Source organism: Sciurus vulgaris (assembly GCF_902686455.1).
Source record: "Sciurus vulgaris genome assembly, chromosome: 7".
NCBI classification, from domain to species: Eukaryota; Metazoa; Chordata; class Mammalia; order Rodentia; family Sciuridae; genus Sciurus; species Sciurus vulgaris.
This window is the reverse complement of record NC_136467.1, coordinates 88,604,086-88,621,528: the sequence shown is the minus strand read 5'-3', so window position 1 is coordinate 88,621,528 and position 17,443 is coordinate 88,604,086. Positions and strand designations below refer to the sequence as shown.

Below are 17,443 nucleotides of genomic sequence, written 5' to 3'. Positions count from 1 at the left end.
TGTGTTCATTTTTTGAATCATTTTACATTGCCAATTTTTATTTGTCCAGACCAAGCACATAAATTACTTATGGTAAATTATCACAACTTTTAAATACTTGTGTGGTTTTGATCACAGGATTATCATTTAATTTAGTTATATTGTTCTAAAACCCAAAAAGTATTCTTTGAAAATGTATACTTTCTCATTCATTCAGTCTTATAGATCTTGTTGCTATGTAGAATTTCTTAAGAATAAACATTCAAGGGCTGCAGAGTTGCTCACTGATAGAGCACCTGCTTAGAGTGCATGAGGACTGAGTTCAATCACTAACACCACAAATAAAAAAAAAAATAAAAATAAAAACAAACATTCAGAACTCTCCACTAAAGTATACTCAACTCTGACACAGATGTATAGTTTCCAAACCTTTTTAGTTTACAAGCAAAATGTCTACTTACATTAGGGGTCAGGCTTTTAGCAATGACAGGCCCAATCATTCCTGGAATAGTGGCAAATGTATTTGTGATGCCCAGGAGGATACCAGCATACCTGGGGACATATTTTCATAGAGGTTTATTAGTGTATTACATATTGAAGCAGCTTCTTTCAACAGATTGTTATTCTACTTCCAGGTTGCTTTCTGTTTGTTTGTGATTTCTGTAATCTAACAGTGCTGGGGAATCGAACCCGGACCTCGAGCATGTATGGCAGGCACTCTACGGGATGGGCTATATCGCCAGCACCCAGGTTGCTTTCTTATGAGATTTTATGTCTCAATGAAATGATTTACTGAACTAGGATTTTATATTTAGCTGGTGGAAAACTTGTATTTCAATAGTTAGTTAACATCCTAACATTACATAGGGAACACAATCAGTGAAATTATTCTTTTTATCCTGATGCAGAATAATGCTGACATATGATTTTCATACATGACTCTATCTAGACAGGAAGTTTGGTATGTTTAGCTTATTTTTACTATATTTTTTATACTGGGAATTGAAGATTGAACCCAGTGTTGCTTTACCCCTGTGACATAATCCCTTTTAATTTTTTAATTTTGAGACAGGTCTTGCTAAGTTGCTTAGAGTCTCACTAAATTGCGGAGGCTGGCCTAGAACTTGCAATTCTTCTGCCTCAGCCTCCCAAGCTATTGGGATTACAGGCGTGCACCACCACATTGGGTTAGAAACCTAAAGATTTCTAACCTAGTTCCACTATTAATGATATGTATGACCTTATGCAAGTCAGTGATAGAATTTTATTTCCCTTATCTATGAGTTCACAGATGTGTACATATAATAATGTCCAGTGGTTCCTGCTGAGCACCCTCATACCCTACCAAGGTGTAATAAGAAAAAAAAAATTTTTTTTTTTTTGGTGGTACTGGGGATTGAAACCAGGGGTGCTCTACCACTGAGCTATATCCCTAGCCCTTTTTATTTTTTATTTTGAGACAGTTGCTGAGGTTAGCCTTGAATTTGTGATCCTCTTGCCTTAGCCTCCCAAGTCACTGGAATTATAGGTGTGTGGCACTGCACCTGGCAAGGAAATCTTTTTCAGTATAGCATACATATGAAAAAATACACAAACCACCAGTGAACAGCTTGCTGAATTTTCACAAACTGAAGACAACAATGTCACCAACACCTGATCAAGAAACAGAACCTCAGGGAATAAACATTGTTAAGTACATTTTACATATAGTTGATCTGCCCCTCAGACTATGTAAACTTTAATTTGAACAGTAATGATTTTGTCAGGTCACTCCTCTTCTGCTTAAGTACCGGTAAGGATGGTCTAACACTTACCTTAAGAAGACTGGTCATTTGCCCGGATTTGCCATGACCTGGCCCTCACCCATCTGTACAGCCTTACTTGGCTGTACACATTCAGATCACTCCAGCTGCCCGTATCTGCCATGATCATCCCTGCTACCTATTTTTACTCATACTATATCCTAAAATCCATACTCCTTCTCATATTGACCAGTCATATCAGCATCTTTCTTCTCTATGAGGCAATTGTTCTAACTCAAGTTTGCTGATTCTGACTCTGCAATCTCATTTCAAATGCATGTTTGATTACCTTTTATTATATCTAGTGCCCAGTACAACACAAGTGCTCATTCAATATATGTTACTAATGAACAGTGGCATGTGACCTACAACACAGAGCCACGAGGCTCTGACTACACTGAATGTGGGAGCTTTGAAGCATGCAGATTAGTAATCCCTTCCCCTGGGCATGGGCTCCAAAGGTGCACATTTCTGGGGCTGGGTGTGGTGGTGAACTCCTGTAATATCAGTGGCGTGGGAGGCTGAGGTGCAAGGATCGCACATTCAAAGCCAGATTCAGTAATTTAGTGAGGCCCTAAGCAACTTAGCAAGATCCTGCCTCAAAATTAAAAATAACAAAGGGCGGGGGATGTGGCTCAGTGGTTAAGTACCCCTTGTGTTCAATCCTTGGTACAAAAAAAAAAAAAAAGTAGGGGGTGGCTGGGGATGTAGCTCAGTGGTAGAGCACCCTGAGTTCAATCCTCACTACTGCAAGTAAGTAATAACAATAACAAAACCAAACTGGGTATCAACTAGTTCATTTTTAAAAATTATTGCCAACCCTGCCCCCATTTTGGTACTGGGGATTGAACCCAGGGGTGCTCTACCACTGAACTACATCCCCAGTCCCTTTTAATTTTTTATTTTGAGACAGGGTCTTACTCTGGGCTTGAACTTGTGATCTTCTTGCCTTAGCCTACTGCCTTAGCCTCCCAAGTAGCTGGGATTATAGATGTGTACCATTCCTGTTTTGCTGTCTCTTTTTGATTGAAGAAACTGAGATGTTTGTCCTATACATACATACTCCTAAATTTTGGATTTTATAGGTTATGTCCCTGAAGTGTCATTTAACATAATTTTTTATATCCTCAATGTTTTAGCACATTGGAAGGATGAAGACTCTAGACGCTAGAGAACTCATTAGATTTAGGGCTAATATTTTAGCAAGGTGATACAGGAGTTCAGTTAAAAAAAGTACTTAAGGGGTTGGGGTTGTAGCTCAGTGGCATAGTGTTTGCCTAGCACATGTGAGGCACTGGGTTTAATCCTCAGCACCACATAAAAATAAATAAATAAATAAATAAATAAAGGTATTTAAAAAAGTACTTAGCACATAAATGACATTTATTAATTTATTTTTCATAATGGTTACCTAGACATATACAAAATACAATCAGAGCTTTCAATTTTTTGGAAAAGAATAGGTGTGATTATAAAATAAAATTCTGGTCAAAATAAAGAAGTTGGATGCTTTATTAGCCTATGTAGTCTTATTGTGGGATAGTGCAATTTCTATTAGGGTTTAGGATCTTCAATACCTAGGTTATAGACTACTGATCTGAAATTCCTCTCCCCATTTGGAATGGAAAGGTGCCTAAATTAAAAAATCTTAGCCAGGTGTGGAGGCACATGCCTGTAATCACAGCAACTTGGGAAGCTGAGGTAAGAGGGATACAAGTTCAAGGCCAGTTTTAGCAACTTAGCAACCCAGTGATAAAATAAAAAATAAAATGGCTGAGGATGGGACTCGATGATAGAATGCCCCTTGGTTCAATTCCTAGGCCAAAAAAAAAAAAAAAAAAAAAAAAAAATCCTCCTGAACTGAATTTAGTTATCTGTACACATTACTATTTTTTTTTTAAAACCCATACATCCATACATAATACAATAACAAAACTATGAGGCACCGATCTCTTTCGCTTATCCCCTTTAGGGAGTGTATCTTAAATTAACCAAGCTTGGCAGGCCCTGTCTCTTTCTCTCTTTTTTAAAAAACTATTAGCACCTTGGCAGTATGAGGAACCTGTGATGTTGCCAGGTCTTTTCGGTGACAGATATTAAGTGCAGATGAATGCTGTGAAATTCTAAATGTCAGCACTAAGAAGCTCATTCAAGTATTTATATTACACTTGGCCAGGAAGGGCCATGAAAGACTGATGACTGCTTGGAAGAAAACATTGTTGTATGAACTCAGTCTGGATTCTGTGCTGTTGCAGTACTAGAATTCTGTGGCATTAACTGTTGAAAATCCTATCCTATAGGGTAGGTAACTTGGACATTTTTTCTTCTCCAGTATCCACTTTCATTTTCTTTTGACAATAGCCCTAATTTTTATTTGATGGTCTGATTTTTTTTTTTTTTTCATTTCTGGTTCAAGAAAGCAGGTTTTATCTGATTCTAGAACTTTGGATAGATTTCAGGAAACTAATGAATCCTAAACTACACTTCTGCTCCATGAAATAGAGTAGGTGGATTACTACCTTCCTTCTGACTAGATGGTTGCTGAGCCAACTTTATATTCTCTATAATTTTTACTTCTTAACTTTATTTACTTAGTTTTACAATACACTTACATCAACTGAAGCAACCATAGTTTGTGTCTCTGCAATGAGTTCGTTCCCCTGAGTTCTTGAAAATAACCACTAGTACCTCTAAACAACCAGTTCTTTAAGATTTTCACATCTGTAGATTCAACCAACCACAGATCAAAAATATTTTTAAAAATTCTGAACATGTACAATTTTTCTTGTCATTATTTCCTAAATAATACAGCATTAGAGCTATTACATAGCATTTATATTATATTAAGTATGATAAGTAATTTAGAGATGATTTAAAGTATATGAGAGGGTGTTGGTTATTTGCAAATACTGTGAAGTTTTATATAAGGGATTCTTTTTTTTTTGGTATGGGGGATTGAACCCAAGTTGGGACTTAACTGCTGAGCCACATCCCCGGTCCTTTTTCAAATTTTTTTTATTTTCAGACAGGGTCTCCTAAGTTGCTTAGGGTCTTGCTAAGTTGCTTAGAGCCTCACTAAGTTGCTAAGGCTGGTTTAAACTTGCTATCTTCCTGTCTCAGCCCCCCAAGTGGCTGGGATTACGGGCATGTGCCATTGTGCTCAGCTGTATATAAGGGATCTGAGCTAGCTTCCCTGTATCTTAGTTGCCATGGGAGTCCTGGAACCAATCCCTTGTAGATATCGAGGAACAACTGTAAGTGACTGAGAGGCAACTTGAAAGATCCTTGGGCCCTGGAGCTAGAAGACATTGTTTTAATTCTTAGGTTTACTACTGAGTTATATCCCTAGCCCTTTATGTTTTTTATTTTGAGACAGGGTCTGACTAAGCTTCCTAGGTTGGCCCTGAACTTGCAATCATTCTGCCTCAGGATCCTGAGTAGCTGGGATTACAGGTATGTGACACCAAGCCTGGAAGTGCAGATTCTAGTTTAGTAGGTCCATGGTGGGGCCTGAGATTCTACATTTCTTATAAGTTCTCAGGTGATGTTGAGGCCTCTGGTCCATGGACTATACAGATAGGATGAGATTACTCTAAATCCTTCCTGGTTCTAACTTTCTATAATTCTAAAAGCTACATAATTGAACAATATAATTCATTTAACTTCAAGTGAAATCTTTTCAAGATTTCTTTCTTTGCCTTACTAGCATAAACTAATCTATTTCAGTTCTTTACTTATTTCCTATTTCCTTGAATCCATTTTGGGGTAATTAGGCTTAGTTCCTACTTTGTAAATTTCAAATACATGCCCCTAGTCACTGTGCATCTGAGTTAGGAGAGTAGACATCTATCTGCCCTTTTTCCCATAGAGATGGTTTCTTGTTCCTTTAGTCCTTTCAACTTGAAAGGTTTCTTTATTATTTCAAGTTATCCGATCTTTCAAATTATCACTAAATTTAACAAAGTTGCCTTGAAATTACTTTGCTTTCCAAGTATTCTTTTCTTTCATTATTATCTAAAGCTCCTTTAGCTCATGTTTCACCTATATGTATACTCGATAAACAACAAACATTTCTCTGTGGACAGAGGTGATGATACTTAAAAGTTTAAATTTTAAAAACAACAGCATAACCAGGCACAATGGCATAAACCTGTAATTCCAGCATCTTGGGAGGCTGAGACAGGAAGGTCAAAAGTTCAAGGTTAACCTCTGCAATTTAGTGAGACCCTGTCTCAAAATAAAAAGGGCTGGGGATGCAGCACAGTGGTAGAGTGCCCCAGGGTTCAATCGTCAGAATGAAAATATATAAGAATGCACATATGTATATATGTATGAATGAATTAATGAATAAATAAATTAATGAATAGGGCTGGGGGTACAGTACCACCCCAGGGTTCAATTCCCAGTACCATAAACAAAAAAACTTCATGCTTTAATTACTGTGTAAATTAAAATCTTGTGAAGAATTTAAACTAATTTTTTATACTAGTTAAATTTACAGAGGCAGAAAATATAATGAAGATTGTCAGGAACTAGGAGGAAGGGGAAATGGAGCATTAGTGTTTAATAGGTGTTAAATTTCAGTTGGGGAAGACAAAAAAGTTGTTGAGATTGTTAGTGGTAACAGCAGCACAACAATGTGAATGGACTTAATACCATAGAATTTGACACTTAAAAATGTCTAAAATGGTAAATTTTATGTTATGTATGTTTTAACATGATAACAAAAAAAGAATATAAAGTCAATTACAGTAAATCTTTATATCTGTACTCACGAAGGAGCAATATCCAGATGGTTGATGCTAAATCCAGAAGAGCAAAAGCCTCCCAGTGTTGTTGATATAGTTAAGAATGCAACAGCCAAAGAATAATCACAGCCTATAAATCCAGCAGCTATCAGGAATACTGCAGGTCCAATCATTCCTATAGTTAAAAAGTCATGAAAGAAAAAGCTTCAACATTAATATTTGCTCTACCTTAAGACAGCGTAAATCTGAAATTTGATACTGCTGCCACCTAATGTAGAAACACTGAATTGCCTGGAACACTTGAGTGATATATATGAATTTTATGAAACGAAAAACTGCTGGAAAACTATGGTCAGAGCTGGGGATGCAGCTCAGTGGTAGAGCATTTGCCTAGTAGCATACATGAGGGTCTGGGTTTAATCCCTAGCATTTTAAAGAAAAAACATATGGGTATAATACAATTAATGTAATAGTTAACCATAATGAGGTTAACCAAACCTCATTATACAATCTGCATGTGATCAGAACTCAGCTAAAGATCTACAGTGTTAGAAAAAAAGACCAAGAAGAGAATGACTGAAAAATATGGGTGCAGAGAGAAGTCATAGCTGACAGAGTGTGATGATTTCAAATTCAAATAAAAGAAGATAAATAATAAACTCTGTTGCATAAAGTTAGAAAAATCTCCATCTTGTTTTTAACAGGTAGTAACAGTATGTATAGGTCATTACAGGCAAGTAAGCATAAAATACAAATAGTGGCTGTCAGTTTTTCTGTGTCTACAGCAGTGCTGTTTAATAACCCTGTGATAATGGAAATGCCATATTTGTATATACTGTAATTGAGGACTTATTTTGAAATGTCAATTAAATTTAAATAGCCCAATTAAACTGAAATGGTTAGTAGCTATTGTATTGTATGGAATGGAGCCGATCCATCCATAGAACACTAAAAAAAAAAAAAAAAAAAAAAAGAGAAAATCAGATTAAATCCAAGGGATTTATGTCATATGTAGATGTAGAGTCAAAGTAAGTAAGCTGTGGAACAGGACAGTATGTGTCAGTGGTTAGATGGCAGATGTTTGCAGAATTAATAGAATAGGGTCCTTTTAAAATGTAATTACTGAAGTATAGCCATTAATAACTTCCAGGCTCTGTAATTATAAGAGACCTTTAAAAAGCTAAATAACTGTCTCAGATAGTTCTAAAATTTACCTTTCTGAAAAGATTCTCAAACATATGACTACTTAAGGTTCCTTTGAGATCTTTGATTTAGAGTTCATGTGTTATAATGATATTAGTAAATATTTTTGAAATTGAAAGTGTATTTACTTAGGAAAATATTTTCATTGCCAATTTATAGCTGAAACAAAGTGAATACAAAATTCTGGGGATGATGTTCAGCAACTTCTCTAACCATAAACTGTGGTGGAGATAACAGAAATTATAAATCTTAATCCTCAAAATGTATGGTTCAAAGAAAACCACTGTGTACTAAGTGTGCTAAATACGTCAGTGTTTTAATATGTGAACAAAATAAATGACTGATATTATCATTTTTATTTTGCCTTGCACTGTTTTGATATTATAAGAAGAAATATATATGTGGTCTCTGCCCCTGGTTCTTGGCACACAGCTCCTAAGAATTACTGGAGTGATAAGATTGTCTCTTGTTTGCTAATATGATGACTGGTGCTACTAGGACCAGTGCCCCTCACTTCTGTATGACCAGAAGGATCAGGGTTTGATTAGAAGATTGAGACTTTTAGCTCCATCCTCCAATCTTTGGGGAGGGGAAGGCGGTTGAACGTGAATTGTTCATCAGTGGCCAGTGATTTACTCAAACATGTCTGCATAATTAAGCCTACATGAAAGCTCAAAAGGACAAGGCTTGGATGAGTTTTCAAACAGCTGAACACGTGAAGGTTCTAGAGGACAGTGCTCCTTGAGAGGGCATGGAATCTCATTGGCCCTTCCCACAAACCTGACCCTCAGCATCTCTTCTATGTAGCCATTCAACCATATGCTTTGTAATAGCCTTTTAAATGAGTAAACATAAATAGTGTTTTACTGAGTTCTGTGGGCTGCTCTAGGAAATTAATTGAACATAACAAGGGGGTCATGGGAACACCAATTTATTGCTGGTTTCTCAAAAGTATAAGTCACAAGCTGGGAGTGACGAACCATGTCTGTAATTCCAGTGGCTCAGGAGGCTGAGGCAAGAGGATCACAAGTTTGAGGCCAGCCTCAGGAATTTAGTGAGGCCCTAAGCAACTTAGTGAAGACCCTGTCTTAAAATAAAAAATAAAAAGGACTGGGGATGTAGCATAATGGTAAAGTGTCCTGGGTTCAATTCCCAGTACCAAAAAAAAAAAAAAAAAAAAAACCCAAATATATATATATATATATATATATATATCATTACAACCTGAGACTTGAGATTAGCATTTGAAGTGTATGTGTGTGTGTGTGTGTGTGGTCTTGTGGGACTCAGCTCTCAACTTGTGGGACCTACAGTATACATATGTAGATAGTGTTAGAATTGAAATACAGGACACTCAGCTGGTGTCCTGAACTGGCTGTGTGGGAAAAACCCTCACACACATATTGGTGACCAGAGGTAAAATGTTTTGTTGTGGAGTACTATGTGTAAGCATGGGAAAATACTTTGTTCTCCTACCTCCATCTCCAATAGTGACCATAAACAGAACTTGATTCACTTCACTTACCAATAAGGGTAAAAATTCTGCGAACACATATAGTTGAAACGTTCCACTTTGCCCTTAAATTGTCAGCAGCTTGACCAGACAGGAGCATACACAACCAACAGCCAAAATAAGGCAATGCAGATAAAAATCCATTCTGGAAGGAATAAGATGATACAGATTAATTATGATGGAAGGAAAAAACAAAGCACATACACACACACACACACACACACACACACAAATCATGACATGCACATCACAACCAACCACCAATTGACAACCAAAGAAATAGGCAGCAATAGTCTGTTAATGTTGATATAGTTACAGTAAATACATTTGGCTTTTGGAAGGATTATGGGACTTTTTTTCAATGTAGCTCCCTAAGAGTCTGTTTCAGAGGGAAACAGGCTCACCATAGTCCTGTCTACTCAAGGTAATCATGGCTGTTACTCTGGAATACGGGTTGTGGAAGAAGATAAGTCTTCCTATTAGCCCGTTGATTCTCTCTATTGATCATTTTTTGCCTTCAATTTTTGCTTTTTTACTTTTTAATTTATTTGGTACTGGGGATTGAAACCAGGGGCACTTTACCACTGATCTCCCAACTCTTTTTATTGTTTTAGTTTCAGACAGGGTCTCACTAAGTTGCTTAGGGCCTCACTAAGATGCTGAGGCTGGCCCTGAATTTGAATCTTCATGCCTCAGCCTCTCCAGTTGCTGGGATTACAGGTGTGTGCTATCACTCCTGGCAATTTTTAGTTATTTGTTTTAAAAAAATATATTTTTATTATAAAATAAAATGCACACAAAGAAAACCACATGAATTACATGTAAAACTTAATGAATTATTCTAAGAACCACCTAGGTCAAGAAATAGAACTTTGCCAGCCACCACAGAGGCCTTCCATAGTTCTGGCCCAATCATAACCATCTTCCTTTCCCTATAAGAAAGCATCATCCTGTTTACAGCATACAGTAATCACATACTCACAGGTATCTACAGATGTGCATTCCTAGACAACATAGTTTAGTTTTTTTATTCTGAGAAAAGGTCTTGCTAAGTTGCCAAGGCTGGACTCAAACTTGTGATTCTCCGGCCTCAACCTCCCAAGTGGCTAGTATTACAGGTATGTGCCACTATGCTCAGCTTGAACTGTTCTAGAGCTGAAAGTGTATTTTATGTTCACACACACACATACAAGTTTTTTTTTTTTTTTTTTCCCCAGAACCTGGGCTCTTGGTAGTTTCTTTTCCCACATGTTTTGCCTCCAGTTACCAAATACTATCTATTCTACTTCATTCACAAAAAGCTTAATCTGCCGGGTGCCATGGTGCATGCCTGTAATCCCAGTGACTCAGGAGGCTGAGGCAGGAGAATCATGAGTTCAAGACCAGCCTCAACAATTCAGCAAGGCACTTAGCAACTTGGGGAGATGCTCTCTCTAAGTAAAATACAAAAAAGGGTTGGGGATGTGGCCCCATGGTTAAGCACCCCTGTGTTCAATCAACCAAAACAAAACAAAACAAAACAAAACAAAACAAAACAAAACAAAACAAAAAACAGCTGAATCTTTCTGCTTCTGTCATCTACCCATATGAGGCATTGCTCATCTATTGCCTGGACTATGGCTCTAGTCTCCTACTTTCTGCTTAGATATTCCTATTACTAATAACTTCGGCTTTTTCATTATCTTAGTTTCATGCTTCCTACTGTCCGAGTACCTCATTTCCTCTAGTACCTAACCCTAATCCATTCATTCTGCCACATTTTTAGTGTCCTTCAACTCTTTTGGTACCAGGGATTGACCCTTCCCAACCCACCTTTTTAAAAAAAATTTTGAGACAGGTTGCTTATAGTATTGTTGAATTGCTGAGGCTGGCTTGGGACCTGCGATCCTCCTGCCTCAGTCTCCTAAGCTGCTGGATTACAGGCATGTGCCACAGCACCCTGAGCACCTTGCTGTCCTTCAACTCTTCACTGCTCCCATTCCCTCAACTATCGATTTTATGATCCACTACCTTACCTAGGCCCCTGGTGCCCTCATTCCTCTCCCACTTCATTATTTCCTTAGTAAAACCAACAGCCTAGTTAACCTGAACTCACTCTGTTCTGCACTTGCACTTGAACAGCTGAACTTGGTTACAAAAAACATAACCATGCTTACCTGTTTTCCTTCAGCTTCATGTTCATGAACCTCAAGTGGGCCTCGATGAGGCCAGGCAGATTTCCCCCCCCCCCCCTCTGGTTCCTTCTCACCACCTCATCTAGGTGACTTTTCACACAGGGTCTTTTGCCTGCCCATCCTTAACACTTCCTTCCTAGTGGTGAATATGAGTTTTAAACTTAAGCAAGTTTAAGAAACTGAGATTTAATTTTTTTCATCATGGTTTGTGGTCCTCCACATCCAAATGTTACATTTTCCTATTTCTACTTCTGTAGCTGAAGAAATTTATTCAGCTACATACAAGTACATATAAAGATGCTCAACATCATTAGTCTTGGGCTGGGGATATAGCTCAGTTGGTAGAGTGCTTGCCTCACGTGCACAAGGCTGAATATTTCCTCTATAAATTTTATTCCATTTAGACTTCTATGTAGTGGGATCACATCTACTGTTATTTGTGGCAGAATCCTACACTTGAATAAACAACCGTAAAGCAGGTAAATTTTCTGATTTTGGTCTTGTTCCCTGGTGGGATAGGAACAATAATTTTTCAGAGAGATTGAATTTTTTCATTTAAAGTTCTGATGTTAAAAACTCTCTCAGCAGGGCTGGGGTTGTGGCTCAGTGATAAAGTGCTTGCCTAGCATGCGTGAGGCACTCGGTTCTATTCTCAGCACCATATAAAAAAATAAACAAATAAAAAAAAGGTATTGTATCCATCTATAACTAATAAAAATATTTTAAAAATCCTTTAGCAACCAAAAACTACTAAAATACTCAACATTTACACATTCTATAAGTATCTTACAGTTAAGTTTTCTGTTTAAGGATATGATTCCTTATATTCATTTTTTAAAAAAAACTGACTAAAAATATTAATATGCAAAAGATATTATCTCAACTCACTGAATTTTAAGGAATAAGGAGAATTGGAAAAGACTAGGAAAAAAGAAAAGTGAAGATAACAAATGAAACTAGACTTATAGGTAAAAGCAAGCTTATAATGAAAGGTAAAGAGCTTTAAAAATTTTAAACCCCTTGTTTCTAAAAGCAAGCCTTATTTCAAATGTAGGGCATTTAATGAATATAATATATTGACTTTCAGGAAAAAATATATTTAAAAATAGGCTTCCATACACTAGAATTGTTTCAAATTCTATTCATGTTTCTTTTAAATACGCACATATACTTTTTTTTTTTTTTTTCCCCCCAGGGCTAGGATGAAACCCAGGGCTTCATGCATGCATGCTAGGTAAATGCTCCTCCACTGAGTCATAACCCCAGGCAGGATCTATGTTTTTAATTTTCTTGGGTATAGACCTAGGAATAGAACTACTGGGTCATATGATAACTTTATGTTTAACTTTTTGAGAATGTACCAAACTAATTCTTTCACATCCTTCTCAACACTTGTGTGTGTGTGTGTGTGTGTGTGTGTGTGTGTGTGTTCAACAATCATCCTAATAGGTATGAAGTGGTATCTCATTATGGATTTGATTTGCATTTCCCTAAAGACTAATGATTCTTTTTTTTTTTTTTTTTTTTTTTTTTTTTTTTGTGGTGCCAGGGATTGAACAGAGAGCCTTGTGCATGTGAGGCAAGCACTCCACCAACTGAGCTATATCACCAGCCCAAGACTAATGATGTTGAGCATCTTTATATGTACTTACTGGTCATTTGTGTATCACTGGAGAGATGTCTGTTTAAATCTTAATGTCTATTTAAGAAATCAGGCTGGGCACAGGTAAAGACCTACTACCATTCTTTTTACAAGTACTGATGCTGTTTAAATTTGTCATCTGATATACTGGCATATTACTAGGAACTAATAGGATCTTTATAGGTAAAGGGATTCTAGACAAAATATACTGTAAATTAAGAGTTAACACAGGGCTGAGGTATAGATTAGTGGCAGAGTGTGTGCTTAGCATGCGTGAGATCCTTGGTTCAATCCCCAACACCGAAAAAAAAAGTTAACAGAGAAGGAACAACAGTAGAGACAAAAAAGAGAAGTTCCTAAAATTTAGTGCAACAAAGTAAAAGGGAAGGCACAAATAACTTGAGTTTCATAATAGATGAAAATAAATTTTGCGTGTAATTATAAAATGTATATTTTATTTAAGAAGCAGATGATTATTTTTTCTTACCTCTTGAACATTGAACCTTAGGATCTCCTTCATATAAGTAGGCAATAATGTCAATAAAGTATAAAAAGTCCAATTGTAAGAAAAATGAGCAACTACAATAGCCCAAAGTGGTAGTGATTTTAAAATGGGTATCCATGGCACTGACTTCTGTGAAGAAAGCTGAAGAAAACAGACAAAACTAGGATAAGTTATAGCCATGTTAATGTTGAGACCTGTACCTTATGAGCTAAGACTCAATCTAGACCACATAGAGAATATCAGCCCTGATTAGTAAATGCCACATTCCACATTTAAAAATCAACTCCTTTGAAATATTAAATAGCAGGATACATGATAAATGTTCAAATATTTCATTAAAAATATATATATTTTAACACACACATATCTATATATAGATATACATGTATGTATATCTATATATAGACATATAGATATATAGATATAAACTAGAAAGTCCAGGATTCAGATTAGAGGGGAAAAAAAGGCAATAAAATTGTAGAGTTATAATGTCAACCCTAAACACTCCTTATGAATGTCAAAATCACCTTCAGTATTAATTTCTCTATAAAATAGAGAATAGTTTCAAAATCACAGTCAAAAGTTCACATAAGGGTAAAGAGGTCAGAAGATCCAGTTAGAATTCACATTTCATTATTCAATCTTATATTCAATTGAAATGATTCATAGGAGTTGTGCAAGCTGGGTATGGTGGCTCACATTGTTAGTACCAGCTACTTGGAAGGCTGAGGTGGGAAGATTGCTTGAGCCCACAAGTTCAAGACCAGCCTGGGCAACACAGTCTGACCCCATCTCAAAAAGAAAACTAAATTATGTAATAGAAGGGATTTGTATACAGCCATACCTAGTAGTGGTCTTCAAAGCAGGGTGTAAGCACCCCAGAGATATGTAAGATGATCCACTTGGGGTGAAGAAAGACTTATTAGAATTTACATTTACACTTAATTTTTTTTCTAAAAAAGAAATTAAATTCTATCGATATTTAATAAATAGGCTGGCCCCAGATATATTGGACAATCATTTATTCAGAGGGATTAATAATGGCATCCTCACTTGTCTATTTGCCCTCAGTGTTTTATGACATATTTTGAGGTTTATAATGTAAGTAATATAAGTGGATTTATGACTTTTTTTAGCCAGTTTTAATTAAAACAAACTTCATATAATGGGCCACGTCTTCAAAAGATTCCTACAGAGCAATAGTCAGTAGAAGAGAATCAGTAATATAAGCATAATGAATATTAAGAAAGTATCAAAGCTGCCATTTTTCCTCATGAGTACTTTGTTACTACCTCACCAAGCAAAATAACAGGAGATCATCAAATACAGCGTATTTAAACACACTGCCCTCAATACACAGCACTGTTAATTAATTAATTCTAAGTTTTTAAAGTGATAGCAAAAAGGCTATTCCTATTAAAAATTTAAAAAATGTATATAGAGTTTTTACTTCATCTTATTCACCCGTTAAAAGGTCTATTTTTGAGCCAGTGATGTAGCTGAGTGATAGAGTGCTTGCCTAGCATGTTCGAGGCCCTGGGTTTAATCCCCAGTACCACACACACAAAAGTCTATTTTTGCATATACTTTATGATGTATGTAAGTACAATATTATATTTGGGTAACTTCTGAGTAAATATAAATACATTCAGATTGTGAGCCCCCTACCTGTTTATGGATGGGTTGCGTGATCAAGAAAGCTTGGATATCACTAGTCTGGGGTATTGGATTTTTATATTTTCTATACACTGAGGTTCTGTGGTTCCTTTCTCAAAAACAAGAACATTTTTTTTCTGTCTCCATGGTTTACTGTTATTTCAAAAAGAGGAAGAATCAGTATTAACCTTCTTGTGGCCTTTTTCATATAGGCTTTTTATTTGATATCTTAGTAGATGTGTTCTTTTGTTTCCCAGTCTGAAACAGAGATATAAGGGGTATGCCAGGTACAGTGGCATATTTCTGTGATCCCAGTGACTTGGGAAGCTGAGGCAAGAGGATTGAGAGTTGGAGACCAGCCTGAGCAAGTTAGCGAGACCCTGTCTCAAAATAAAAAATAAAAAATAGAAAAGATGGGGATGTGGCTCAGTGGTTAAGCACCCCTTGGTTCAATCCCTGGTATATCAAAAAAAAAAAAAAAAAAGGAAAGGGGGAAGGAAAGACAGGATAACATAACGAAACAAATATAAATTAATACATAAGTGAAAGGAAGTCTAATAGAGCAAAGGAAGAATAGGAAAGGGGAGGGAGGACAACAGGAAAAAGGGAGGGATCATGAACTGAAATAGATTTCCATGCCTGTATGAGTTTTTGGGGATGAACTCAACTACTATGTAACCGTAAAGCTCTAATAAAAAAAAGAACTACATATGCTGTCATAATTGTATAATCTACTTATTATAAGAATGAAATAATCTTTCCCTATAAGTTTTGACTTACCTAGATAACTGAGAAAACATTCTTTCCCACATGCTAGGCAAATGCTCTACCACTCAGCTATATTTCAGCTCTGAGAAAGCATTCTAACTTGAACTCATGCTGGTCCCACTCAGCTCTGCCTTCCACAGAACTGCTAGCATAAATCAGACCTGATTCTGTCATTTCCAGTTTACAAATTCTTCATGGCATTCAGGTGACTAAAATATAAAATCCAAACTCCTTAGTGAGAAGGACATAGGGGCTTTCTATGATCTGACTTTTGCCTGCCTCCTAGATCTTCTGTGTGTGTGTGTGTGTGTGTGTGTGAACCCATGGCCTGGCACATGTTGTCAAGCACTCTGTCACTGAGCTGCATCCCTGGCCCCCTTCTTGCTTCCTTTTAAATTTTTGAGACAGGGTCTTGCTAAGTTGCCAAGGCTGTCTGGAACTTGTGATCCTTCTGCCTCAGGTTGCCAAGTAGCTGGGATTACAGGTGTGTGCCACTCACCACTCCCAGCTCCTGCTGCTTTTTGTACATGTCAGAAACACCTAACTGCTATATACCTTTGCTCACATCATATCCTTGGCCTGGAGTGTTGCACTTCTCTCACTTCTTTAATTTCTCTACTTAACTACAACTTCTCTTTCTCTCTTTCAAGGCTCCATTCAGATACAGCTTTCATTAGTGAAAAAAAAAAAAAAAAATACAGTTCCTATCAGCTAGGTTGTGTGGTTTTAAAAGCTAGGCCATGGTGTTTTCCTTCTGAATTTAATAAAAGTTGCTATACAAACGTGACAAAATGAGACAAAAATAAGACTATTCCATAATCATGTCTGAGCATGAACAAAAATAAGAAAGCCAGAAACTATAAAATAGCAAACATCCTCTCCCAGTGAGTGACTGCTGTATCTTTACCAATTATACTTTAACTCTACATTGTAGATAGAAATTAAGATAATCAAAAAATTGCATTGTTTTTTGATAGCACCAAGTCAAGAGCGAAACACTGATTCTTTAAACTCTCCCCTAAGTTACCTAATATAAGTCTAAACTATAACAAACTCTTTACACTGAGATGCTCTATGGTTCCTCATGTTGGCTTTCTCCTTCACTGCAACCAACCAAGAAACCCAACTCAGTTCAATTACAAGTGTGTTCCTGATAGTTTTGGCTAGAAGGCATTGACACCAGAAAGCTTTTCCCGTCTGTCCCAGGCTGGCTGAGGACCCTGCCTTCTCTGTTCCAAAGACCTTCTGTGTACCTTAGAGCTCTGCATTAGGCAGGCTACATCATACCAAAATTCTGTTCCTCCACGCTAGTCTTTTTCTGGAGACCATAAATCTCACAGGAATGTCTTCTTTTCCCCACCGCTCTTTATTCATCTTAAAGTCCTCAGTACCTGACAAAGAACCTAGGACATAATAAGTCCAAAAAAAAATAATAAAGATTGCTGGGCAGGGT

At 36.8% G+C, this 17,443-nt stretch overlaps 1 protein-coding gene across 4 annotated transcripts in view; it reads right to left on the bottom strand.

Moving 5' to 3' along the window:
* Positions 1–17,443, bottom strand: part of SLC17A5 (solute carrier family 17 member 5) — a 44,971-nt gene that overhangs the window by 4,448 nt on the left and 23,080 nt on the right. For 3 of the 4 annotated variants that reach the window (XM_079146530.1, XM_079146533.1, XM_079146531.1), the window contains 4 exons: positions 13,549–13,707; positions 9,258–9,390; positions 6,557–6,704; positions 441–531 (listed from right to left, as the gene is read on the bottom strand). In XM_079146530.1, coding sequence (XP_079002656.1) covers positions 441–531; positions 6,557–6,704; positions 9,258–9,390; positions 13,549–13,707 — 531 coding nt within the window. The remainder of the gene's footprint in view (positions 1–440; positions 532–6,556; positions 6,705–9,257; positions 9,391–13,548; positions 13,708–17,443) is intronic. The other variant, XM_079146532.1, reaches the window with a different exon arrangement.